The sequence below is a fragment of the Mus musculus genome, chromosome 8 (assembly GCF_000001635.26).
Source record: "Mus musculus strain C57BL/6J chromosome 8, GRCm38.p6 C57BL/6J".
Taxonomy (NCBI): Eukaryota; Metazoa; Chordata; class Mammalia; order Rodentia; family Muridae; genus Mus; species Mus musculus.
In genome coordinates this window covers 4,161,650-4,187,479 of record NC_000074.6, presented here as the reverse complement: position 1 = coordinate 4,187,479, position 25,830 = coordinate 4,161,650, and the positions used below count along the sequence as shown (strand labels likewise).

The 25,830-nt window shown below is 46.2% G+C and overlaps 1 protein-coding gene and 1 long non-coding RNA gene across 9 annotated transcripts in view; one reads left to right on the top strand and one right to left on the bottom strand.

The window, feature by feature from the left end:
* Evi5l (ecotropic viral integration site 5 like) overlaps positions 1-20,929 on the bottom strand; it is a 41,539-nt gene extending 20,610 nt beyond the window's left edge. For 3 of the 6 annotated variants that reach the window (NM_001346730.2, NM_001368794.1, NM_001039578.4), the window contains exons 1-4: positions 20,717-20,913; positions 3,810-3,992; positions 1,330-1,519; positions 15-239 (exon numbers count right to left, since the gene is read on the bottom strand). In NM_001346730.2, the coding sequence (NP_001333659.2) occupies positions 15-239; positions 1,330-1,519; positions 3,810-3,946 (552 nt within the window). In that variant the 5' untranslated portion in view covers positions 3,947-3,992; positions 20,717-20,913. Of the gene's footprint in view, positions 1-14; positions 240-1,329; positions 1,520-3,809; positions 3,993-20,716 lie in introns of all 6 variants that reach the window. The other 3 variants (NM_001368792.1, NM_001368791.1, XM_006508749.3) reach the window with 2 other exon arrangements.
* 4932443L11Rik lies at positions 5,383-25,107 on the top strand. 3 transcript variants are annotated; one of them, XR_003947497.1, is made up of 7 exons: positions 5,383-5,708; positions 8,779-8,872; positions 9,328-9,392; positions 9,512-9,609; positions 14,759-14,867; positions 17,518-20,156; positions 24,421-25,107. It is a non-coding gene; the product is annotated as an RIKEN cDNA 4932443L11 gene (long non-coding RNA). The 3 variants fall into 3 exon arrangements; XR_003947498.1 differs by lacking the exons at positions 14,759-14,867; positions 17,518-20,156; XR_003947499.1 differs by lacking the exons at positions 9,512-9,609; positions 14,759-14,867; positions 17,518-20,156; positions 24,421-25,107 and adding an exon at positions 10,032-14,623.
* Positions 25,108-25,830: the final 723 nt, after the last annotated feature.

Genomic DNA, 25,830 nt, shown 5'->3' with positions numbered 1-25,830 from the left:
CTGGAGGGCCTTACCTTCATGACATTGAAGAGGACTTCCTGGCCCAGGCTGTCCTGGCCTTTGAAGAATTCATGCTCTGGGTAGGTGCGGGCAATATCCCTCCTGATGAGTTTCTCACATGGGGAGGACATCTTGAGGAGCTCAGAGTACTGGTTTTTGACGGGCATATCTGTGGCACTGCACAGGAGCTGCCAGACGATGGCCCGAAAGTGGTGTGGGATGCCCTTCCGGATCAGCTCCTGCATGGGGAGGGTGAGGTGGGGGAAGGGAAGCTAGGACTGGAGTCTGCCCCAGGCACTGCAGCCATCCCAAGGCCAACCCAGCTCAGCATTTCAGATATGGCTTACGCATGGTAACACACAGTACACATGGTTACACGTGGTACAGAGGACATCTGCATCCCCTATCCTGCAGTGACTCCTCTACCACTAAGCTATAATCCCAATTCTCATGCTCTGTGTTTGTGTGCATATCCATGTATGCATACATATGCACATATATGCACAGATATGTGTGTATATAGGAGGTCAGAGGTCAGCCTTGGTTGTTATTCCTCAGATGTTTCCACCTTGGATTTTGTTGTTGCTTGTTTTTGTTTTGCTGTTATATTTTAAATTGCAGTTAAATTATTTATCGTGTGTGTAGGTGTGCGTGTGTGTGTGTGTGTGTATGTATGTATGTACCAGATGATAACTTGCACCTGCATTTGAAAGAGTTGAATCTCTCCTACTATGTGGGACCTGAGGACAAAAGTCAGGTTGTTAGTCTTTACAGCAAGTACCTTTATTTGCTGAGCTATCTTGCTGGCCTATCCACTTATATTTTGAGGCAGGGTCTCTTTACTAGGCTGTGGCTTACCCACAGGGCTAAGCTGACTGGCTAGGTGCTCCAGGGAACTGTCTGTCTCTGCCTCCATAGTGCTGGGATTATAAGCATGTGCCAGCATGCTCAGCTTTATATATATAGGTACTGGGGATGGACCTTAGGTCTTCAAGTTTGTGCGGCAAGCACTGCACAGGGAGGTGTTTTCCCAGCCCCCACATTCTTTGTAAGCAAACTTTTTGACACAAAGTTTCACTATGCAGTCCAAACTGGCCCTTATCTTGCCTCATGTCCTGATTATAGGGGTCATAGGTATACACACCATTACATCAGAGCACAAAGCAAACAGGCACAAGGACTTCTCATCCCGCTGCCCTCCATTCCCATGTCCTATCTGTACTTTTTCACTTTGGCCCTTCTGCCTAGAGTGGGCTACCTGGCCCTGGCTGGTGGATGAATGACCAGGCTGGCCAGATTCATGGCCATCCCACATCTGCCTCAGGTCACCTTGAGTAGTTTTTCCTTCCTGCGCCGCCACTCCTCCCACTCGTTGGCAATTCGGCCCCAGAGAATCCACGTGTCCTCCTCCAGGTGGCTCAGGTTGGAGGAGGCTGAGGAGCTGGATACCAGTGAGGAGCCACTGTTCCTCCGGGAGCCATTCATGGAGCGCATGGACTTGGAGTCGGCTTCCAGGAGCCTAGGCAAGAAGAGTAGTGAGTGTACCAGCTCATTCTCAGACCAACTCTGCAAAACACATTTAGGGATGGTCTATAGAGAGGGGCTCAGAATGCAAGTTCTAGCTGAGGGCACGTATAGAGTACCAAGGACACTGTGGGGTCATATTAACCATGTCCTTTATCTTCCTCCCTCCTCTCTTCTTCCTTCCATTTTTCCTTCTCTTTTTTTGTTTGCATATGTATGTGTTTGTACATGCATGTGGAGACTAGTGATCAACCTTTGATACTGTTAAGGACTCCATTTTATTTTTGAGACAGGGCATCTTATGAACTTGCATCTCTCCAATTTAAGCAAGGATGGCTGGTCAGTGAGTCTTGCGGATCTGCCTGCCCCTACCTCTCTGTTGCTGGAATTACTTGACTTGTGTTTTATGTTGTTATTGTTTTTTGGAGGGGGTTTGTTTGTTTTTTTTTTTTTTAAAGATTTATTTATTGATTATATGTAAGTACACTGTAGCTGTCTTCAGACACTCCAGAAGAGAGCATCAGATTTCATTAGGGATGGTTGTGAGCCACCATGTGGTTGCTGGGATTTGAACTCTGGACCTTCGGAAGAGCAGTCGGGTGCTCTTACCCACTGAGCCATCTCACCAGCCCTTGTTTTTGTTTTAGACAGCATCTCACTATGTAGCCCTGGCTGTCCTGGAACTCACTCTGTAGACCAGGCTAGCTTCAAACTCAGAGATCTGCCTGCCTCTGCTTCCTAAGAGCTGAGATTAAAGACATATACCACCGTTGCCTGGCATTTATATTTTTGAATATTTTATTTTGTTTGTATTCTAATTGTTTTGTCTGTATTAATGTCTGAGTACCAGTATGTGCCTGGTGCCCCAAAGACAGAACAGGGCATCAAATCCGCTGGCACTGGAGTTACGAATGGCCATGAGACACCGTGTGAGTACTGGGAGTGTGTGAGTACTGGGAGTTGAATCCAGGTCTTCTGGAAGAGCAATTAGCTTTTAACCACTAAGACATCTTTCCAGCATCCTTCCCTTTAATTGTTTTTTGAAATGGGGATTGAATTTAGGGACCGGAACATTCTTGGTGAGTGTTCTACCACTGATAACTTTATTCTAAAACAGGATCTTGCTACAAAGCTCAGGCTGGCCTCACCCTCTTTATCCTCCTGCTGTAGCCTTCTACATGCTGAGATGCTTTCAGATACTTTTGACAGCTTTATATACTCTGGAGAGATGGAGGGCCTGGGATGGCTCTTCCTAGGGCTAGGCAGTTATTAAAGATAGGAATGGGCTGTCTGCCTGTGAGTGAACTTTCCCATATACAAATAAACCAATCCAGAGCCCACACCCTGACCACTTCCTCCATCAAGCTTTTGCTTGATGCTCACTATCCATCTGCTCATATCACCTCAGGGCTGAGTACCCAGCATCTGGGGCCAGACTGAAATGCTTCAAGTCAGTGACTTGAATGCTTGCTTGCCCTGTTTCATCCACTGCTGCCCATGGGAACCAATATAAAGGTTCTTGCCAGTGTTTTTCCCCCAGGCTCTTGTCTGCCTCTTGACTGACAGGTCTGCCTCTTCTCCTTTTGGGAATGGTAAGTAATTCCTTTTTTCTTAGTGGCCAGTGTCTCCCGATCTGTTGGATTAGTAGAGCCCCTGCCTCGAATACCTCATTGAGGGGCTGAGAGCATGACTCTGTGGTATAGCATTCCCTAGAATCCCACAGTGAGGGGCTGGAAGTGCGGTTAGGCAGTAGAGGTTCTGCCTAGAATTCCCAGTAAGGAGATTCTACAGGTAGAAAACTCAAAGACCTCCCCAACCCCAAAATCCAACACCTATAAGATAGGGGCAGGTGGGCGCTTTAACATCTTCCTTCAAAAAATGGCCTTGTAAAGGAAAGCTAGATTTATCTGACCTTTTGAAATGAAGATTTCCTCTTCTGAATGAAGAAATCAATTTATCCAGCCCACATGGGGAGGATCAAAGAGAAACCATTCTTTTTTTTTTTTGTTTTTTTTTGTTTTTTTTTTTTTGGTTTTTCGAGACAGGATTTCTCTGTATAGCCCTGGCTGTCCTGGAACTCACTATGTAGACCAGGCTGGCCTGGAACACAGAAATCCACCTGCTTCTGCCTCCTAAGTGCTGGGATAAAAGGCATGCGCCACCACTGCCCGGCGAGAAACCATTCTTTAAACATCTTGTGGTAGCTGTTATTCTGTGTAGCCCAGGTCTAGCTTTGAGTGTGAATGGTCCCAGGAAGCCAGGAATCAGCTCCCTCCCCCACTCACCGGTTCTGCTCCTCGAGCTTGGCCAGTAGTTCTAGCTCATCTGGGCTGAGATTCTCGGAGTCAGAGGTTGGGGAGCAGGTGGGTGCTGACAGGGCCTCTTGAGATGAGGAGTCCGGGCTCAGAGTGGGGCTTGCCATGGTGGGCAGGCTCATCAGCCAGGGGGATGCCAGGTTACAGCTCTGTCTAGGGAGATACATATCGTTAGCACTAGGTAGATGTCTACCTTGACCTGTCAGCTCTGAGCCAGCAAAGTCTGTCTGCTTACCCTGAGAATACTCCATCATTGCAGACTTTCCATTCCTGGTCCACCCCTACTTGTACTATAGATTCTATGTGCTACAACCAACAACCAAGGCTCAAATCCAGCAGCAAGGCCTGTGCCAGAGGTTTCCTGTCACTGGAGGGCCTAAGGATCTAATGTGAAACTTCAGGGGGGCACAGAAACCCCTGTTCTGGTCACCTCTTTTGGACAGTGTTCTGTCCTCTGCTGTGGCTTGCCCTGGGTGCCTCATGGTAGCATTTGACTTGCCCTGTCTCAAGAACAGTATGTTACTGGCACAGACCAAGCAGTTATTCTCTATTGTTGTCTGGTGCTGTCAAAGGCTGGAGCAGTAATGTCTCCTTGGCCTGGAAAGCCAAGGCCACATCAAAGTGCCAGGAATTGGTACCCTAGGGAATGCATGGGGGTGGGGGTGGGCTGAGGTTCAGAGGGGGCATCCTGGTTCCAATATTCACATGCCAAGCCTTCTTTACTACTTTTCCTGGGGCCATCTGCCTAGCCTTCTGGGGACTTTTGAAGACACTGACCGCTTGATTTTTGCCTGTCCGGTGACAAAAACAAAGGCTGAAGGCTGGGAGATGGCTCGGTCTGTAAAGGATTTGCCATATAAGCATGAGGACCCAAGTTCAATCTCGAAAACTCATGTGAAAATGCTGGTGTGGTAGTGTGTGCTTTATCTCAATGCTGGGGAGGTAAAGACAGAAGGGTCCTTGAGTGTACTAACCAATCAGCCTAGCTAAACTGGTAAATTTCAGACCATTGAGAGGCCCTGTCTTAAATAGACAACAACAATAATACCCGCAACAACAATAACATAAAAAAACCCAAAACAACTAAAAACCAAGGGGATAACCTCAGCTATGGCTCAGTGGTTAAGAGCACTTAGTGCTCCTTTCCAAGTTTGGTTTCCAGCATCCCCATTAGGTGGCTCACAACAGCCTGTGACTTCAGATCCAGGGGATTAGACTCCTCTTTAAGGAAATCACATGCCGTACATTCAGACAGACACACCTAAAATAAAGATATAAGACATATACAAAGCAAAGTGAACAGCAACTAAGAACAGCAGCTGTGGCTATCCTCCCATCTCCACAAGAGCACTTACTCACATATGTGCAACTCTGCACACATACAGAAATAAAGCAAACCAAAAGGTGTGTGTTAGCCGGGCGTGGTGGCGCACGCCTTTAATCCCAGCACTCACGAGGCAGAGGCAGGTGGACTTCTGAGTTCGAGGCCAGCCTGGTATACAAAGTGAGTTCCAGGACAGCCAGTGCTATACAGAGAAACCCTGTCTCGAAAAACCAAGGTGGGGGTTGTGTGGGGGAAAAAAAGGTGTGTGTTGATGTAGAATGATGTATTTAAAGCCTGGCTCTCTGCCAATGAGTTGTGTGAATTTTAGGGTAGTCACTGAACTTCTCTGGTCTCTAGAGACTAGGGTCCTTCAAAGGGAAGGTTGTGAACCAAGCATATTACATATAGCATATGACATGTTTGTCCACCAATGTAGGCCATTATGATCTATCCTGGGGCTAGAGCTGTAGGTCTTGCTGAGAGTTGAGGTTCCTGGGGTCTGTTGAGGCATGTAGAGGATTGGAGGTGGAGTTGGCATTTTCCTGGTAGGGAACATTTCTAGGATCATAAAATGCTTTGGAATGGGCTGAAAAAAATGGCTTAGTGGATAAAACACATGCCAATGAAGGCATGAGCTTGGATTCTGACGGTCTACCTAAGCTGGACATAGTAGCACACACACTTTGTAATCTCACCCCTCCTTCAGTGAGATGGGAGATAGACACAGGAGAATCCCTAGAAACTTGTAGGCCAATTAGCTTGGTGTACAGAGTGGCTACCAACAGCAGACACTGACACCCAAGGTTATTCTTAAGACTTCCATATGCACAGCATGGTACACACATACTTGTACTCACACACATGAACATGCCCATACCCACAGAAACACACATTAAAATAGAAAAAGGAAAGGCTCTGGGGGGGAAGGTGGAGCCTGGGGAGCATGTTCCTTTTGTCTAGCTATAGTTCCTCTTGGTGAACCTAGGCCATATGCAGGGGTTGAGAACCTCAGGCTGTAGAGGCAGAAAGAAATCTCTGCTCCTGATTTCTGATTACATAGCATGGTACCTTCACACTTGCCCACCTCCTTCTGTGCTCTATTCCAGAAGTCTGTTCCTTGTGCCTGAACCCAACTTGACCCAGTTCTGACTCATGGCCACAGAAAGGGCCTCACATGGTCCCTGCAAAGGGAACATCTGATTCCTTAGGTAGTGGGGAACAGACACAATGTGAGAGAACACTGTTTACCTGTCTGCAGTAAGCACCTTTTTATAGTGTCCAATCAATTCCAGGATTCCCAGGTAAGCTGGATTTCACCTTAGTCCTGAGCTTAGTTCTGGGCCTCTCTCCACTGATGCCTTATTGCAGGTGGATCTTGGGGCTTCACAGCTCTCATTTCAGCTTTTGAGAATCTCAGAATCCTTGCTCCTCAGGAACCTCTATCCCTTTAGGACAAGGACAGCTCTGAGGGCTTCCCCAACTCTATTTGGGAGCAGAAAACTCTGGATTTTGGTTTTCGTGTGTGTGTGTGTGTGTGTGTGTGTGTGTGTGTGTGTGTTTACTTGCAATGTGGAGTCCTGAGGTTGAATTAGCCTTGTCAGGAATCATTCTTGACCACCCTTCCACCTTATTCATTGAAGTGGGGTCTGTCAAGCAAAACCCAGAGCTTGTGAGCTAGAAGTACAGGCAGACTGCCACCACCTGATATTTATGTGGGTTCTAAAGATATTTATGTGGAACACTAGTCCTAAACCTTGTATAGCAGGCACTTTAATCCCACCCCAGCCCAGGGTTATAGATTTCGGTGAGTGCCAGGCTGGCTGAGGATGACCAGTCCCAAAGGTTTATCAGCAGTTATAAACTGCTGAACTAGGAGTTAATCATTTGGGGGGGGTTTGGGTGGGGAAAGGGAAGGAGGGAGGGAGAAGGAGGGAGAGAGGGAGAGAGGGAGGGAGAAAGAGAGAGTCAGAGAGAGACATAGAGACAGAGACAGAGACAGAGAGTGGGGCTGCTACAGGATCTCCTGCAGTGTCAATCTGTGGCTAGACAGGGCTGTGGTCACAAAGTGCTAAAGCAGAATGATCTTCCTAGGCAAAGCTAGTCTCCAGAACTGGGAGAACATGGAAAGAAAAGATAGTAGAGGCAGGATGAGGGTTCCAGAACTACTGCTGAATTTGGAGAGCATTGAGAGCTCAGGGCAAAGGCACCTATGGATAATGAGGTAGCCTGGGACTACCTAGTACCTGATAAGGAGAGAGGACCCAGCTTTAGGATGGACTCCACCCACCTCTCCTTATTCATACACTTTCATACGCATACATACTCTGATATATACACATTCACACACATTCATGCACATACAGTTTCACCTACGCCTACTTGGGCATATATACATATATTCTGAAACACATATACAACACATACACACATTGTCAGATTTATGCTCTTGGGGGTACATATGTACTCCTTCACATTCAGACATACCACATCCACACAGGTACTAGTCACCCAAACATATTCTCTTGAGGTTCATCGATATTCACACTCTAACTCATCAGCGTTGTGGGCCTGTGGCATGGCTGGTAGGGTTCTCTTGACTAGTTTAATAGAGGTGGGAAGACTCACTGTGGGACTCAAAGAAAGTGAGCCTATTGCTCTCTGCTTCCAGATTGTGAACTCAATGTGTCCCCACAATTTCTGCTGCTGTGACCACCCTGACATGATGGAATGACACAAAATTGTGAGCCAAAATAAACCCTTTTCCCTGAAGGTGCTTTTGTCAGGACACTGTATCACAACAGCAGAAAAGAAACTAAGACAGTCACGTAGGTTAGTCTCAAGCTTGCGATCCTCCTTCAGCCTCCTGAGAGCTGGGATTCACAATTATGAGCCACCACATCTGTCTGGCTCACGGCCGAGCAAAGATGGTGCTGGTGTCCAACGATTGTGAGGGATAGAAAAGCCAACATTAAGCGTCTCTGAATTCTCTTCCTTTTCCCTCTCTGGGATTTGGGCACTGCTGGCCATTGTTTCTTTTTCTTGAAGCCCTCTCCTATATAGTCAATAAGGAGAGCCTCCTGCTTCTCTTCCTATCTCTTTGGGCAGGGCATCTTAGTCACCTGTGTGTCACCTCTCCCTCTAAAGCCTTGCACGGGTGTCTTGTAGCCTGGGCTGGCCTCAGACTCACTAAGTAGCCAAGGATGCCTTTGAACTCCTGATCTCTCTGCCTCCATCTTCTAAATGCTGTGATAACAGGCCTCTGTAATCTTGTCTAAGAGAGACAGAATCCAAGATTGTGTGCCCGCCAGACTGATAAATCCTCAGTGCATTTTTAGGGTTTATTTTATTTTTATTTAAATTTTTTTTCTGTATATAAATGTTCACTGCTTGTACGTAAGTATACCATATGCGTGCCTGGTGCCCATGAGGGCCAAAAGAAGCTCCTGGATCTTTCGAACTGGAGTTAAGGATGGTTGTAAGCTACCATGTGGGTGCTGGGAAGAGAACCTGAGTCCTCTGCAAGAGCATCCAAAGGAGCATCCCTTCAGCCCTATTCTCAGTCTAAACAAGCTAGTGTAAGTGAAGCGTTCATCTCTTGCCTTTTCTTTCTACCAGTGGTTAGCCACGATTGCCAGCTGGCCCTTCGCAGCTCCTCCACAAGACTTGATGACCTCTCACTTTAAGGCAGGAGTCACTCTGGATCTTCCTGGTAAGAAACAGTCACCCAGAATGTATATGATAGATCCAGATGAGTGCTCAGAATGGAGCAGTCAGAGAATCTCTGGAAGTAATAAGTTACAGTAGGATCTAGCAGTTTCTCACTAGACGTTTACCCGAGACAATTGAAGTATTCACCCATGTAAATGTACATGTTAGTGTTCATAACTCACAGTGTATACAAAGTACAAATGATGCAAGTGTTCTGTACTCAAAAATAAAATTCCCAGTACTGAGAAAAACAAACTAACAAAACAAAACAAAGTTGGGAGAGGGATGGAACACCAAAGGAAGTCAAACCATCCTGCAGTAATCAAAGCCTTCTCTTTGAGGGCTTGTGAACGAGGGTGAGATTTTGGAAAGGCCCCTTTGGCCTAATGTATGCAGTTGAATCCAACACATGCTTTCTTCCTCCTTCCGTTTCTATTCTTTGTGCTTTGTTTACAGGTATCATCACCATGTTCAATTTTATACGGTACTGAGGATAGAACCCAGAGCCTGGAGCATTCTGGGTGAGCATTCTGCCAGTCAAGCTGCAGTCCTGGTCTAGCTGAGAATCCCTTTTTTTTCAATGAAACTATAATTAATTAATTAATTAATTAGTAGTGGTGTGGATGTTTGTGCCCCACAGCATGCATGTGAAGGTGTGAGAACCATTCATGAGATCAGTTCTGTGCTCCATCATGTACATTCCTAGGATTGAACTAAGGCTGTCTGTCACATTTGCTGGTAAGTGCTTTTACCTACCGAGTCATCCTCCAGCTTTGAACATTCTTTTTTCATTTCTTAGATTCATTTTATGTGTATGAGTGCTTGGCCTGGATGTATGTATGTGTACCTGGTGTCCTCAGATCTTAGAAGAGGGTGTTGTATTCTCTGGAACTGGAGTTAAGGATGATTGTAAGCCATCACATGAGTGCTGGGAACTGAACTTGGAAAGAGTGATAAGTGCTCTTAGTCACTGAAACATCTCTCTAGCCCCACCACAAGCATGATTACCATGAAGTCTTTCTTTCAATCTTGTTCTACTATCCTGAATTTTCCCCCTGAAAATCCACACCTTAGCCCAATATACATGCTTCCCCCTACATATGTGTGTGTGTTTGCACATGGGGAGGAGGATTAACATATATGTACTTGGATTCATGCAGAGAGCAGAGGTTGATATGCAGCATCTTCTTCAATTGCTGACATTATCATCTATTCTGGGTAAGCATTCTGCCAGTCAAGCTACAGTCCTGGTCTAGCTGAGAATCCCTGAGTTCATTTACATTGCTAGCATACCTAGGCAGAAGGTGGGCCCTAACACCCGTCAGACACTAAGTGGGTACCAAGGATCTGACTTCCAGTCCTCACACATGGCACATGTCTTAACCACCAAGCTGTTTCCCCAGCCCCCTACATACATTTTGTACCAATGGCTTCTGTCCTTGCTTGCTTCATTATGATTTGAGGACAAAGCAGTATCTTAATTTATGCTCTAATCCCTTAATGCACTATTAAAATTTGGCAGGTGCTCAATAAACATTTGTTGAGTGAATCAAGACAAAAATTCCCATGTGGTTCAAAGAGGTAATCAGGGTCAGCAGCAACAGTAACCTCATAAGCCCTTGACAGGAGGTGATGGGGAAGGGTGCTTTAATTCTGTGGTGTTTCTCCATTGAGGTCATTGTCTTACTCTATGAGAAGAATGCCAGAGAGGTCCTGATGAAGGGGTACTGCATGAAATATCTTGTCTGTGAAGGTCATCAGAAAAAAGGGCATTACAAGGAAGTGCCATAGCCCATGGGAGCTGGAGGACATGTAATAACTAAACATCATAGGGGTAAAAATAGACACTAGAGGTTGGGGAGATGGATCAGTGGGTAAAGTCCTTACTGTGTATATTTGAGGACCTGGGTTTGAGTCCCCTGAACCCTTATATAAAGCTGGAGAAGTAGTGCATGTCTGTAATCCCAGCATTCCAGTGGCAAGACAGGAGGTAGAAAGAGAGAATCCATGGGAGCTTTCAGGCTCAGCCAGCCTAACAAGAGACCATGTCTCAAACAACATGGACGGTGTGGTCAGATGCTGCAGGCTGTCTTTTGACTTCCACATGCACAAAGTGATATGCACCTGTATGCTTAGACACAAATGTAATACAGACATATACATACATTGATCCAATAAAAATGTATATTAAAAAATTAGGGTGTTAAACTGGAGAGTTTGCTCAGCAGTTAAGAACCCTTGCTGCTCTTGCAGAGGACACGAGTTAGGTTCCTAGAACCCAGATCGGTCACCTCTCAACAGCTTACAACTCCAGCTCTATGGGACCTGATGTCCTCTTCTGGCCTCTTTAGTAACCATATGAACATTCTCATGCACACAATTTAAACAGACTCACATACACATGAATAAAAAATAAAAATCTTTAGGGACTGGAGAGATGGTTCAGTAGTTAATAACATGTACTGCTCTTACAGACATATTCACACTTGCACACAAAATGAATAAAACTAAATAAAATAAATAAAAATGTAATAAGGCCATCTTTGGTCACATAATGAATCCAAATCTATCCTGGGCTATAAGAGTTTCTATATCAAAAAAAACCCTACCCCATATTATAAAAATAAATTATACACATAATACATACATATATATGTGTGTGTGTGTGTGTGTGTGTGTGTGTGCGCGCGCACATGCGCTAATATACTTTTATTTGTGGTACTCATGGTCAAATCAAGACTTCATGCTAGACAAGTTATCTACTACTGAACTACATCCCCAACCTCACAGAATATTGTTCAAAAAATATTGTGTACAAGGGTAGTTAGAAAAATAAAGAGCAGAATAAAGAATATTAGAAAATAAAGAAGCACCACACTGATAGGGAGAGGGTCATTGGTTGGTACCCCAATTCTGACATCAGAAGAGGATTTGAACTTGGTTTCTTCTCTCCACTCTGCCCTACATTTTACCCATGATGCTTCTGCCTTTTCTATATTTTTATTTTAAAAACATGTAGTTAAAAATATACATTATGTTTAATATATAACATGTTATTATATATGTATATGGGCCAGGGATGTGGCTCAGTTGGCAGCATGCTTGCTTAGCATATATGAAGCCCTGGGTTCCATCCCCAACACCATATAAAACCAGGCGTGTGGGCTAGAAAGAAGGCTTGGTGGTTAAGAGTACTTGCTGCTTAACCATGAGGACCTGCATTCTGATCCTAGCACCCATATAATAAACCAGAGTGGTGCTGCAGTAACCCCAGTGTTGTAAGGGCCAGAAATAAGATTATTGCTGGACTTGCTAGTTGTTAGTCTAGTCTAAAATTATGAGATCCAAGTTCAGGGAGAGACCCTGCCTCAAAGGAATAAGTCAGAGAGTGATAGAGGAAGATTCCTTTCTCTGGCCTTTGTGAACATGTACAGGTGTGTGCACTTGCATAAATGTCCCCCTTCCACAAAATCAGACATAGTGGTTTATGTCTGTCATTTCAATACTCAGGAATTAGAGACAGGAAGACCAGGGTTCAAGGCCAGTTTCAGCTATATAGGGAGATTGATGCTAACATAAGACCCTCTCCTATCTCAAAAACAACAAAAAGCAGAAAAACAAAAACAAACAAACAAAAAACAAAAACAAACAAACAAAAAAAAAAACCAATAAAACAAAAACCCAACCAAACCCAACCCAAAAACAAAGTTGGGCATGGTGATGCACACCTTTAATCCCAGCACTCAGGAGGCAGTTCCAGGAGAATCTCTGAGTTTGAGGCCAGCATGTGTGGGTCCATGTTCTACCTGGCAGCTGGGGTATGGCTGATGCCATAGGGTACCAGGCTTTAGCAAAGCACTGAGATATGGCTCAGGGGGTGAGAAAATACAGTCTAAAATGGGGGAGGCTGAAGCTGGGGTTCCCTGACTCCTGAGCATCTAGTTGCCACTGGGGTGCTACACAGAAGAGTTGGGAATGAAGGATTGGGGTCCATGGACCCATGATGAGGTTGGGACTGGGTGCTCCAAACTTTTGGACATCCAGGTCCTCTGAGTTTCGAGGAATTGAGAGCAGAGTCAGGGGCCCACAGGCTGAGGACTAGCCTGGGGCTGGGGGATAATGGGAACTTAGGCTTAGCTTGGTGGTGGTTTTCTGGAAGTGCAGAGAGGCCTTCTACAGGAGACTTAGGCTGCAGCTCTGTAGGAGTAGGCTTTATTGACTCTTCATTGTGGAAAATGGATGCATATCAATTCCTGAGGGTGGACCAGAGATTAAATACATTTTACAGGGAGGAATGTCTGAGAAGGGAAGCTTACTGGTTAAACCCTCAGGGTCTCTAGGTACCTCATTAGCATAGAGAGCTCTGTTCTGGGCTGTGTGACTACTGTGGCAAGTATGGACAGGTGTTCCAGGACAGGAATCTGGCAGGGAACAGCCGCCTACTGTCTCAGGTGGGTGCCTGGGAGCCAGGGACTCTGAACCCGCTCAACCTACCAAGTTTCCTGGCATGGTCCACTGTCCCACAAGCATGGTCTAGAATGGCCAGGGCTACACAAAGAAACTGTCTCAAAACCCAAAACAAAACAAAACAATCCAGCCAGAAATGATAGACATAAAACACTGAGTGCAGCTGGTAAATCTTAGTGAGCACTTGATAATTCACAATCATTGTTTTTCAGCACAGTGAACCAGCCAGCCTATATGGGCAACTTCTATGGAGGGCATGACATTATGAAGAGGAATAAAGACCCCAAATTCTTTTTGAAAAATTTGAATAGAATTGAATTGAAAAATTGAAAAAAGTCACATTTCAGATCTCCTCCCTCCTATGATTACCACAAACATAGATTCAGATCAGGATCTGAAGCTTGGAATGGTGCTACTTGTCCCCAATGTCCCCAAACTGGTCAGCAGACCATCATTGCTGTGGCTGTCCCCAAGTCCTGGGGCAATAGTATGGCTGGGTTCTAGGTTCTTTTGTTTGGCAAAGGGTATATAGTTCCTGGGGTAACAAGGAAAACACCGAGGATTGCTTTCTTCTCCCTTGCATTTTTAGCTATTTTAAATTTCTTCTGCTCATCTTCATCTTCCTTCTCCTCCTCCTCTTCTTTTTGAGATAGAAATCATATGTAGCCCTGGCTGGTTTCAAACCTGATAGGTAAATGAGGATGACCTTGAACTCCTGATCTGCCTGCTCCCATTTACTGAGTGCTGAGAAGACAGATATAGACTACCAAACAGGTTAGTTTTAAATGTCAGTTTGCTGTAACCTAGAATCATCAGGGAGGGTCTCAATTGCAAAATTGTCTAAATCAAGTCAGCCTATGGGCTTATCTGTTGGGGACTGTCTTGACTGTTAAATGACAGAGCCCATTGTGGATGACACCATTCTCTATGCTAGCTTCTGGAATGTATGAGAGAAAAGAAATCTTTCTGAGCAAAAGTTAATTAAGCAAGTAGGCAGCAATGGATACTCTCTGCTCTTGATAGTCATCTAAGTTCCTGCTTCAACTTCCCCAAAAATGATGGGCTGTAGCCTGGAATGGTAAGCCAATAAGCCCTTCTTCCCTTGAGATTTTTGATTGGGATATTTTTCAAAATTTCATTTTATTGCCAGGTGGTGGTGGTACAGCCTTTAATCCCAGTCCTTGGGAGGCAGAAGTATCTCTAAGTTCAAGACCAGTCTTGTCTACAAAGTTGCAGAATGGTCAGGGCTACACAGAGAAATCCTGTCTTAAAAAAAAAAAAAAAACCCAAAAAACTTTTAAAATTTATTTTTGGGTCTTAAAGTGTTCAGATTAAAGGCATGTGCTACCATGCCCAGTGACATTTTATTTTTAATTACATGTACTTGTGTCTCTGTGTGGGTGTATGTATGTGAATACAGGTACTCCTGGAGGGTACCAGAAGAGGGCGTCAGATCCCAGAGTTGATGAGTCGTGAGTCCCCCAACACGGATGCTGGGAAGTGAACTCTGTTCCTGTGCAGAGCAGAAGGTACTGTAATTGCTGAACTATCTTTCAAACTTCTGGCCAGGGTACTTTATCCCAGCAATAGAAAATGGAGCTAGAACAGCCACTAAATCTGGTTTTTATAGTGCTGGGGATTGAATCCAGGGCTTTGTGCATGCCAAGCAAGCATTCTACCAATGGTGCTACATACATACGCTGTCAGTTTTACCCAATTCTCCAAGATGTTCTGGAATTTTCCATATTCTTGCAGTGTGGACAGTTATTCTAAATCTTTTGGCTTACAGTTGAAACCTCCTCCTATACTCCCCCCTTGTGATCCAGGGTATCATGACATTTCAATCTGTAAACAGGGCTAATGATATAGTACCCGACCAACACTCTTTCTCCCCCTTCCCCCCCTCTCTCCCTCCCTCCCTCCTCCCCACTCTGTATTATTACCACTCAGACTTTTGTCCTGTGTTTAGAATCAGCAGTAGCCTGTATTTATTCCCTGCTGGATGGACAGTTCCTTGAAGGTAAGGGCTGTCAAGGCCACTGTGTGGACCCTACAGTCCAGTGCAAATTGCCCCTTAATGGTGATGATCTTTAAGGACTAAACACTATAAAACTATAATCACCCTTATTGGTAGTAACAGGAGCAGTAACAGCAACACACCTTCAGGTGAAAACCTAAGGGTGGACCATTATGACCTACAAATTCTCATCTGACCCAAAAAAATAGGCTTATGTTGTGTGTCCTTACCAGCTTATTTTCTGCCACTGTAACAGGTTCACTTGGGGGCAAATTTCTTCATTTTCTCTATTTAAATGTCCTTGAAAATGACAGAGGAAGAACATCAAAGCCCTTTTACAAGGGCTTCCTGTGGCAGGTGCACAGGTGGAGATGTTTCTCTGTCATCTGTGCCAGCTTTCTGGGCTTGTTGAGCTGGATTGGATGGTGGACACATGTGAGGCAGATAGGCCTTACAAAGCATTACCTTTACCTAAGGCAGACAGATCTGACCTCTTTCTGTTTCAGAAATGGCTGAGGGAGGGAAGCCCATTAGCTTGTAAAATCAAACACATTTTACTGAGAAACTGCTATGTGAATCTGGGATTCACCTGTGAATAGATACAGATACTGGAGAATAGATAGGCACCCTCCTTTCATGAGACTTGCTTACAGGTTGTGTGGGAGACAGGTACCAGTGAAAGGATTTCATTGGGAGGGGGTCTGTGGAAATGCTCCATAGATAAAGTGTTGGTTGTAAAAGTAGTGTTTGGACTCACAGAAGCCAGGTCAAAGATGAGCAGGAGGGGCTGCAGAAATGGTTCAGTAGTTAAGAGCACTTGTGCTCTTGCACAGGTCTCAGGTTCAAATCCCAGCAGCCACACTGAGACTCACAACTGTCTGTAACTCTAATTTCAGAGGGTCTAATGTCCTCTTTTAGCTGTGGGCATTGCACAAAATGCATAGACATACATGTAGGTCAAACAGGGACACACATAAAAATTATTAAAAATAAAAAAGCAGAGAAGGGATGGCAGTCATCTGTAATTCAAGATTCGGGAGACAGAGACTGGAGATCTCTAGGCAAGCTGGCTAACTAGACAAACTGGAGAGCTGCAGGCTCAGCAAGAGATCCTGTGCTACTAGATGAAAGTGGAGAGCAATAGAGGAAGACACTCTGCCCTCCACAGGGAAGTGCATCTTCACAGACAATTGTGCACATGTACAGAACATACAAGTACATCATACATACACACAGGCAAAAACCAACTACTTAATATTATTTCATAGGGCCAGGGAGATAGGCCAGTACTTTCCATAAAAGCATGAGGACTTGAGTTGGAGGCCTAGCATCCATGTAAAAAGTCATGCACAGTGGTGTATGCTTGTAATACCAGTGCCAGGGAAGCAGGGGCAAGAGGGTCCCTGGGGCCTAGTGAGAGACTGATTTCTTTTTTTAACCCCCCCTTGCCCCGGCCAAGAGAGGGTTTCTCTATGTAGCCCTGGCTGTCCTTAAACTGGCTCTGTAGAACAGGCTGGCCTTGAACTCCTGCCTCTGCTTCCTGAGTTCTGGGACAAACCAGCATGCACCAACCACCACCCAGCTGAGAGACCTCTTTCAAAAAACAAGGTGGACAGAGTCTGGAGATATGGCTCAGTGGTTAAGAGCACTGGCAGCTCTTGCAGAGAACCAGGGCTTGATTCCCAGTACCTACATGACAGCTTAATACATATTCTGAGGAATGACACTCACGGCTGACCCCTGGACTCCACATGTACACGCACACACATGCGTTCACTCATATGTGAAATATTAACACATACACCTACCATGTCCCCTACAAACAAAATGTTTCACAAGCACATGGATACATGTTAAGAACAGACATTAAAGTGCAGGCAAAATATGCCAAAGGAGCATTGGAAACGTTCCTCTGAGGGATGGTATCTTCTCCAACTGGGGTGTGGACACAGGGAGCATGTTAGCTCTCAACAACTTCCTTCTTTCTAGTGCTTGACTTTGGCTTTCCTGGAGATGGTATGGTTTGTACCTTCTCCCAATTTTCCCAATCTCAGATCCCTTTTTGACCATGAGTGCCTGATGGTCTGTACTGTCATATGGATCACATTTGGTAGACGCTGGCCTAAAGGGTAAAGCTCATCCATCCATCTGTCCATCCCTAGAAGTCACTCACGCATCCCATGAAAGAACTATGCTGGTGCCCAGCCCCTGTCCAAGTACTTCTGGGACACCCTAACCTGCCACGCCTGCCTGGTGACTGCATCCATAAGTCATCCCTGTCACACCTTCCTGGACGTCCTTTCTCAGAGCTCTTACGGCAGTGTAAGTAACTCTGTCTCCTGCATTCCTACTGCAGCAGCAGCAGCAGCAGCAGCATGTGATAGCAAAGGAACACACTGGAACACTGGCTCCTTTCGGTCGGTCGCTCAGAGGATTAAATGAGATGATATGCAAATGATGTTTGGCATAGTGAACACAAGACAAGAGCTCAATCAATGTGTGCTTCTGGGTCTAACTCTTCCTCAAGCTGGCTGTGCAGGCTTTAGATACAGGCCATCTGAGTCAATTCCCTGGGCACAGTGGGGTTATCACCCATAAACACTGACTTGACATTCTACAAGACTTGTTTCTGATCTACTAGTACCTATCAAAGCACAGACACAAAAGACAATGTATCTATATCCCCAGGCTACAGCAAAGCTGTGTTGGCTCTACTCAAAGACTTAAAGCCTTCTTGTACTTTCTACAGAGTTCACAGTCTATCCCAGGGGCCCTTTCTAACCCGCTGTGTCCATCTGTGCAAAGTCCCCTGGGGAGTGGGGGGAGGTCTTGCAGCTTCTCATGTGCCACATGACCTTCAAGTCTTTTCATGCACTCTTGCTCTCAAATGGACATGATAAACTTCTATCTTGTGTCCATCAGGAGGGCTGCCAGTAGTTAGTTCCCCATGTCCTCAGTCCTTCCAGAAGATGCCTGCATGACTACAAGTCCCACAACAGATCATCTTTTTTCTTCATTCTTTCAGCCCTGATTTAAGCCAGCTTCCTGCAAGATGGCTAAGTCCTTCAGATATGGCTACTATCCACTGAAGACAGGGATCATCAGGGCCAGTGACAATACCAACTTTGCTAGGTGTGTGTGGGGTCTGTTCTGCTAAACCCCACTGTTCTGCTAAACCTCACTGCTCCCAGGAAACACATTAGGCCACACCCTAATCTAACTGGCTTGACTGCAGCAGAATACTACTATTCTAAGGGCTTTTTCCCCCAACCCCCATTTTCCAGATGGAGAAGTTGAAGTTCTAAGCCAAGATGAGTTTTTTTTTTTTATTCAAATCTGTTCAGAATTTGTTTGTAAATATTCTACAAGGAAACCTAGGCTTTTTATCTGGGTCTTTCCAGGCATAACCAAATGCTTGTTAGGAGCTGGTTTGTTCTGGATTCTCCTTTACACTCCCTAGTTCTACAACTACAGCCAGTTCTGCAATCTCTTCTTTCCTCTCTGTCTTGTGCCGGGGCCAAGCTACCTGTGATCCCTTCCAAACCACCACAGTCAACCGCAGGAATCCAGAGGGAACCCACAGGTGGGACCCTAGGATGGGAGCTGTGGGGCAGAATTGGTAGGGAGAACCAATACAATACAACCATGAAGAGTGAGGGATGTGGGGAGTCTGGCTTAATGACAGATTGGCTGGGAGTGGTGTATATGGGAGTGGGGGTGTCAAGCAGAGGGGGTTGTCAATCAGAGCACTCATCCTTTCACACACACCCCCCCTGTCTTCTTCACATTTTAACCCTTCTGAAAATATTCCTTAAAGAGGTGCTTGCTTTTGGCAGGTCTGACCCAGTCTGAGCAGATCCCACATGCTAGGAGGAAGCTGTTTTATTTTGACCAAACATTGGTGGTGGGTAAAAGAACTCACAGGGCTCTCAGAAACTGGCCTTGATGAGCACCTTAGATGGCAGCACTGTCTATATCATCTGAGGCCAACAGATGCCATAGGCTCAAGGATGCTGGTCCTACCAGTCTGGTCAGACTTTAGGATTGGGGCCAGGAGCCGCTGGAAGATCTCACTCCCCATGGTATGTATAGGGAGGTGCCATTGATTTGGAGATGGGCACTGGTTCCTTTTGGGACACTGGTGTAGGAAAGAATGTCCTTCCTATTAAAAAGGATAAGAAAGAGAGAGGGGGGGGAGAGATTTGTGGTAGGTAGATCTTAGGCCCTGACACGCCCTGGAGTCCCAACTCAAAGAGAATGGGGTGGAAGGGACAGGCTAGGTGCTGGGGACAGAGCTTGCCACCTCACAATCTTCTGTCTTTTGTCTGAGTTAGGAGGTCTGTTGAGGGTACTGGGCTCAAGAAGGTGTATAGAAGTTCTCATGTGTGTGTGTGTGTGTGTGTGTGTGTGTGTGAGAGAGAGAGAGAGAGAGAGAGAGAGAGATGGGGGGGGGAGAGCACTCATGGGCCTGGGTCTGGGTTGGGCCCTTAGGTTCCTGTATATTTAGGGGTATCTAAATGACCCCACTCTGTATCAGAAAGATGGATGGGGAGGGTGTGTCTATGGGGGATGGGATTCAGCACTATCTTTTGGTCTTTTGGGAAGTCCTGAGTGTTCATTTCTTCAGGAAGATGCCATCTAGATGGCTCAAGATCAGCAACAGTGTATAGTCTTCTCAGAAGACTAGAAGTGATGTTTTTTTTGTTTTTGTTTTTATTGGAGCCCTTGAGCAGGAGGGGTGCCAAGTGAGCAGGCTGAGCTGATGTCTCTGGATTCAGTTGGGAATCTTTCCGTTTAAGAGGTGAGGCATGGGTTTCTGTGGAGTCAGAAAGAAAGAGTATAGGGCTCTGATCTTGGTCTCCTTGGAGAGGATGAGGGTGTAGGCCAGACACAGAAGACAGGAAGCCAAGTGGGAGGTTTAGGGGGATGTAAAGGCAAGAGATGTGCAGATGGGAGGGGTCCTGGGACTCGGGGTGGTGGTGGTGGTGGTTGTGGATTGGAAAGGAGACGCTCATGGTGTGTGTGTGTGGGGGGGGGCAGGTCTGCAGACTGGGGGATGGGGAAGCCCTGGACAGATTCTAACAGAGGAGTCTTGGGAAAGATGTACAGAGGTCCTGAGCCTGTGGGGGACGTCGCGAAGAGACACTGGGTCTTAGGAGCCCTGGGAGGGATCCTGAGGGGATCGGGAAGGAGGGTGGGCGGAGGCCGGAGTTCCAGGGTCCGGGACTGGGAATGCCAAGGCTCCCAGCGTGGATTCTGGAGGCGAGGCGACCCCAGGTCACGCTCCTGGTTTGGCTTCCCCGCGGGGCCCCGCAGCACTGACGCCCCCAAGGAGAAGAGGCCCGGTTCGGGCCGCCCTACCTGCGCCGAGAGCGCCTCCATCGCCGCGCCGAGCCTCGCTGTCCCTGCGCTGTGTCGTCCGATGCCCCGACCCACGGTCACGTCTGCTCGAGGGTCCCGCAAACCCCGCGGCCCGGCCCCTTTCAATCAGCCACCCCCGGGGACCGCGGCCGTCGCTGGCTCCGCCACTGCCATTTCACCCGCTGACAGGAGCCGCTGCCCCGCCCCCCGCCCCCCAGCCCAGTCAACCAATTCACCGCCCCCTTAGGCCTTTGGCTCCGCCCACTGTAGAAGAATGACATAAGACCTGACCAATCCATAGCCACCCCGTGAGGCGGACCCTGGCTACGGTTCTCTGAGGAGAGGAGCGAATTGAAATGAGAGAATCTGTGATGGACATCTAATTTTACCTATCAAAATAAGTAATAATATTGATCGACACCTAAACTACTAATAGTGATGGGCGAGAGGTGTGCCTCGGAAGGAAAGCTGAGGCCTTGAGCAACCCTTAGCTGAAAGCACTAAGCCCCGCCCAGAGCTGGAATTCTACCCAATCATGAGAGGTTCTGAGCCGTCCATTACTATCTGCTCTTCAAACCTCGTCCCTGGTAACTGTTGAGATGGGAGGGGTGTGCTGTGAAAGAGATCCTGACTTCTAAGCAGTCAGCGACACTGATGGAAGGCGGGCTCTTGTATTTGACCAATGGAGTCGTGAGACTGGGAATGAGGTTGGCGTCCTGGGCGGTAGGACTTAAGGCCATGGGCTGAATGAAATGGAGGAGTTAATGAGGAGGCGTGTCTCGGTGCAAGGATAGGCGGGACCAGACAAGGGCCGGGCTCCTGGCTTGGGTTTTAGATCGGGCGTATGCAGAAGGCCTCTCTTCAGAGCCAGCATCTCTGTGGTGGCCGGGTGGTTAGGTCAGGTCCTACCCTTGCTGGGTGAATCTGGCATCAAAACGCCGATTGCATCCTTCATTTGCCCCAACCATTATCTCTCCTGGGACGGGGCGGGGCGGGGCGGGGATGGGGTATAGAGCGGCGGAGGGGGTGTCAGGTCTCCTTTGGGTCCAGAGCCGCACACGTGAGAGCTGCTTTAAAGGCTTGAAGAATGAATGAATGAATGGGACCTTGGTTCTTTTGCCGACTCCCCCTTGTCCTCGTTTTTTTCCTCCTCCCCTTTCTCCTTCCACTTTGTTTTTATTTTTTTTTTATTTTAATTTTTGAGACAGAGTCTATTGTAGTCTTAGGATGACCTCAAAATTTTCTGTGTAGCAGAGGGTGACTTTGAACTCCAGATCCTCCCACTTTTCACCTTCCACTCACCACCTTGGCCAGATCCTAGATTCTTTTAATAAGTAAGTGAGGGCAGAGAGCATGTATGACCCATCATTGACAGCTACAAGACTTGAGAAGAGGATGACTCCAGGGTGTGGGTTATGGGCCTTGGACAGGGTGGGGCAAGGAAGGATGTGTCATAGAAGGAAAGCTGAGATCATAGGTTCAGCAGGGGGAGTGGTTCCCCTCTGGAGGAGACTGATGAGTAGTGGAGTACAGCCTGATTCACAAAAGGCTACAAAAAAGTTCAGCATGATGGCTGAAGATCGGGGGGGGGGGGGGGGGACACGAGGGGAAACAGAGGAGTCTATTCAGAATAGGGACTGTCAGGATTTCTAAGGTTTGAGATCTTAACCTTTTGTATAGTCAGGGCTTCTATTTGATACTAACAGTTGACAGTCACATGGATTTTTAAATTTTTAATTTTGTTTTTGTTTTTGTTTTGTTTTGTTTTGTTTTTTGAGACAGGGTTTCTCTGTATAGCCCTGGCTGTCCTGGAACTCACTCTGTAGACCAGGCTGTCCTGGAACTCAGAAATCTGCCTGCCTCTGCCTCCTGAGTGCTGGGATTAAAGGCAAGCGCCACCACGCCCGGCTTAAAATTTATGAGATAGGGTCTCACCACAGCTCAAGCTGGCTTCCAACTCGCAGCGCATTTGACTGGTGTCAAACTCAGAATTTTCCTACCTTAGTTTCCAGAGTGCATGGATGTGTATTATAGTGTTGATCTCATACACTCTCCCTCTTTTATCTATATTGCCCCATTAAAATTTTGAAACTGTTAAGAAAAACTAGACTATTACTAAATACTCAGGTGATTGAAAACCTCATTCCATCCACATTTCTGTATTCCTTTCCCTCATCTAAAAAAAAAAAAGAGAAGAAAAGAAAAGAAAAGGAAAGAAAAGTTCTTCTACAGCCCGTTTGTGTGCTGTGCTATTTAACAGCATCAAGTTGAAATCAACCTCCTGCGGAGGATGCAGCTCAGTTGGTAGAGTGCCTACCTAACTAACATGCACGAAGCCCCAGGTTTGATCCTAGCACGTTGGTAAAAAAAGATATAGTAGTAAACACCTGTAGTCCCCAGCTCAGGGAGGTGAAGGCAGGAAGACAAGTTCGAGGCCGTTCTCAGCTCCACAGTGACTCTGAGGCCAGCCTAGGTTACATGGAAGCATGGCTCAAAAGAGGAGGATAGGCACCTGAACAGTTCAGTCGGGAGTTAAGATTGATAATTGCTCTTACAGAGGACCTGAGTTCACTTCCCAGCACCCACATCTGGTGGCTGACAACTACCTGTAACTCCAGTTCTAGGATATCCTCTTATGCCTCTTTTGGCCTCTTAGTACAGTGAAATTATTTTGAAAAAAAAATTAAAAATTTCTTATCTATATGTTTCTATCTATCTATCTATCTATCTTTTTTTTTTTTTTTTGAGACAGGGTCTTACTATGTAGCCCAGGCTGTCCTGAAGCTTGTTCTATATACCAGGCTGGGATTGAACTCACAGGGATCTGCCTGACTCTGCCTCCCAAGTGATGTGATTAAACGAATGCACCACCGCAATCCAGCTTTTATTTTAAAAAAATTTTTTTAAATTAGTTCAGTTTGTCTTCATGTCACCTGAAGAGGCCAGAAGAAGTAATTGGCCCCTCTGCAGTTGGACAAGCTGCTGTGAGCTACCCTACCTGAAGGCTGTGAAGCAAACAGGTTCTGTGGAATACAGCAAGTACTCTTAATCACCGAGCCACCTCTTTAATTGCTAAAAAGAAATTTTGGGAAATCTGAGGATGTAGCTCAATAGTTGAAAACTTGCTAAGCATATATGAGACCAAAGCCTTCATCCCCAGTGCCACAAAAAAGTTTTTTCCCCCCTTTTGGGACAAGACCTCATTTAGCTCAGGGTGGTCATACACTCAGTAGCCAAGGATACCTTTGATCTTCTGACTCTCCCGTGTCCACCTCTTAAGAGCTTTAAATACAGGCAGTGCCACCAGTTAGGTTTTATATGGTGCTGGGCTTGAACTCACAGCTTCATGCATGCTAGGCAAGCACTATACCAACTAAACCACACCCCCAGCCTAGTTAATTTTTATTGTTTTGAGATGGGGTGGTGGTGTCTGTTCCTCAGGCTGGCCTGAAACTCCAGGGCTCAGGGGATCCTTTGGGTTCAACCTTCCAAACAGCAGGGCTTTAGGCATGTGTCATGGTACTCTCCATGTACATAGTCACTTGTATCAGGAACACTGTTTTCTCTTAGCAGATCATTGCATCCACACTGAGGCCTTTCCTGACTTGACTCACCCCAAATAGGGAATCCACAACAGACCAAAGTAACAATTTGACTCAAGTCAGCTTGGTGAACCATTGAGGTTTTCTTGGGGTTACTTACAGGAGCCAGGACGACTCAGAGGCAGCTGTGTTACCAGAACAACACCCCAGTATGGCTGAGGACTCCAGGAAGCTGCCACCTGAGAGCTCTCTGCAGGACTTGTAGGCAGTGCTGTAAGTGGGTCAGAGCCCTATTCTCCGTCTGCAGCAGCAGGTGTTATCGTGACCTTGGAGGAGGGACCCTGGTGAAACTTGTTCCATTTCACCTTTCCCAGACTTGTTCTCTTACTTCCTGAGTCTTGAAAACCTCCTTCCTCTTTCCTGGAGGGTGGAAACGGCTGTGTGACAAGGGGGTTATTTCTATACTCTCAGGCCCTGTACCATCTACGTACGATTCACTCGCTAAGATCCCCACGCTCTTTGTTGTTTGGTTTTTATTTTTATTTCATGTGTATGGGTGTTTTGTCTGCATGTATATCTGTGCACCTTGTGTGTACCTGGTACCCAGAGCGGCCACAAGAAAGCACTGGATTCTTTGGACTGGGTGTACAGATGAGCTGACCTGTGGGTGTTGGGAAATAAATTTGGGTCTTCTGGAAAAGCAGAATGTCTCTGTGTGCTCTGTGTGTGTGTGTGTTTAGGTTGTAGGACACCTTTTAGTAGTTTTCTGTTTCTAGCATGTGGATTGTAGGATTGAACTCAGTACCCCAGACTTAGTAGTAAGCACTTTTACTCACTAAGGCATTGTGATGAACCCTACTAAAAATTTTTTTTTTAGTTAAAAAAAATTTTTTTTGTGACTTTAATTTTAAAAATTTTTTAACGTCTATTTTTAATGATGGTTCTTAAATGCTTTAACCTCCTTTTTTAGCCCACCACCCACCATCAGCAGTCCAGTTCAGTAGAGTCTAGTTAGCAACAGCGCTGACATGACCTAGCAGAGTCAGCCAGGCCTCAGCCTTGGGACCAGAGGGATGCCAGGAGAAGTTCTTGGCTATGCCTCTCTCAGGGAAGCAAAGATCAGTGAAGAGACCCACAAGTGTTGCACAGCAAATTCTACAAGCAAGCCTAGTTTAGCCTCTGTCACTTATCCAGAGAGTCCTATTTGTACTCTCCAAACAGCATATGTCCTCCACGGGTCTTGTCTCAACATATGTCTTGCCTCAGCTGACATCACTCTGCCAATCAGCCCAAGTCTGCGGGAGCGGCAAGAGACTGTAGCACACCACCAGAAGTTTTTGGTGTTTCTTTCTATGGAACTGAACTCCTCAATGTAAGGTGTACCAATACATGCATATCATTAGCAAAGAATCCATCATCGCATGTCCTTTCACGAGCTTGCTTTAACAGAACATCCTCTCTCCTGTGTCTGCTTCAGTGAAACGTTCCTTCATGAGTCTGCCTTAGTCTTTCACTGTACCCACTTCAGCTAAACATTCCTTCACATGTTTGCCCCAGCAAAACATCATCCAA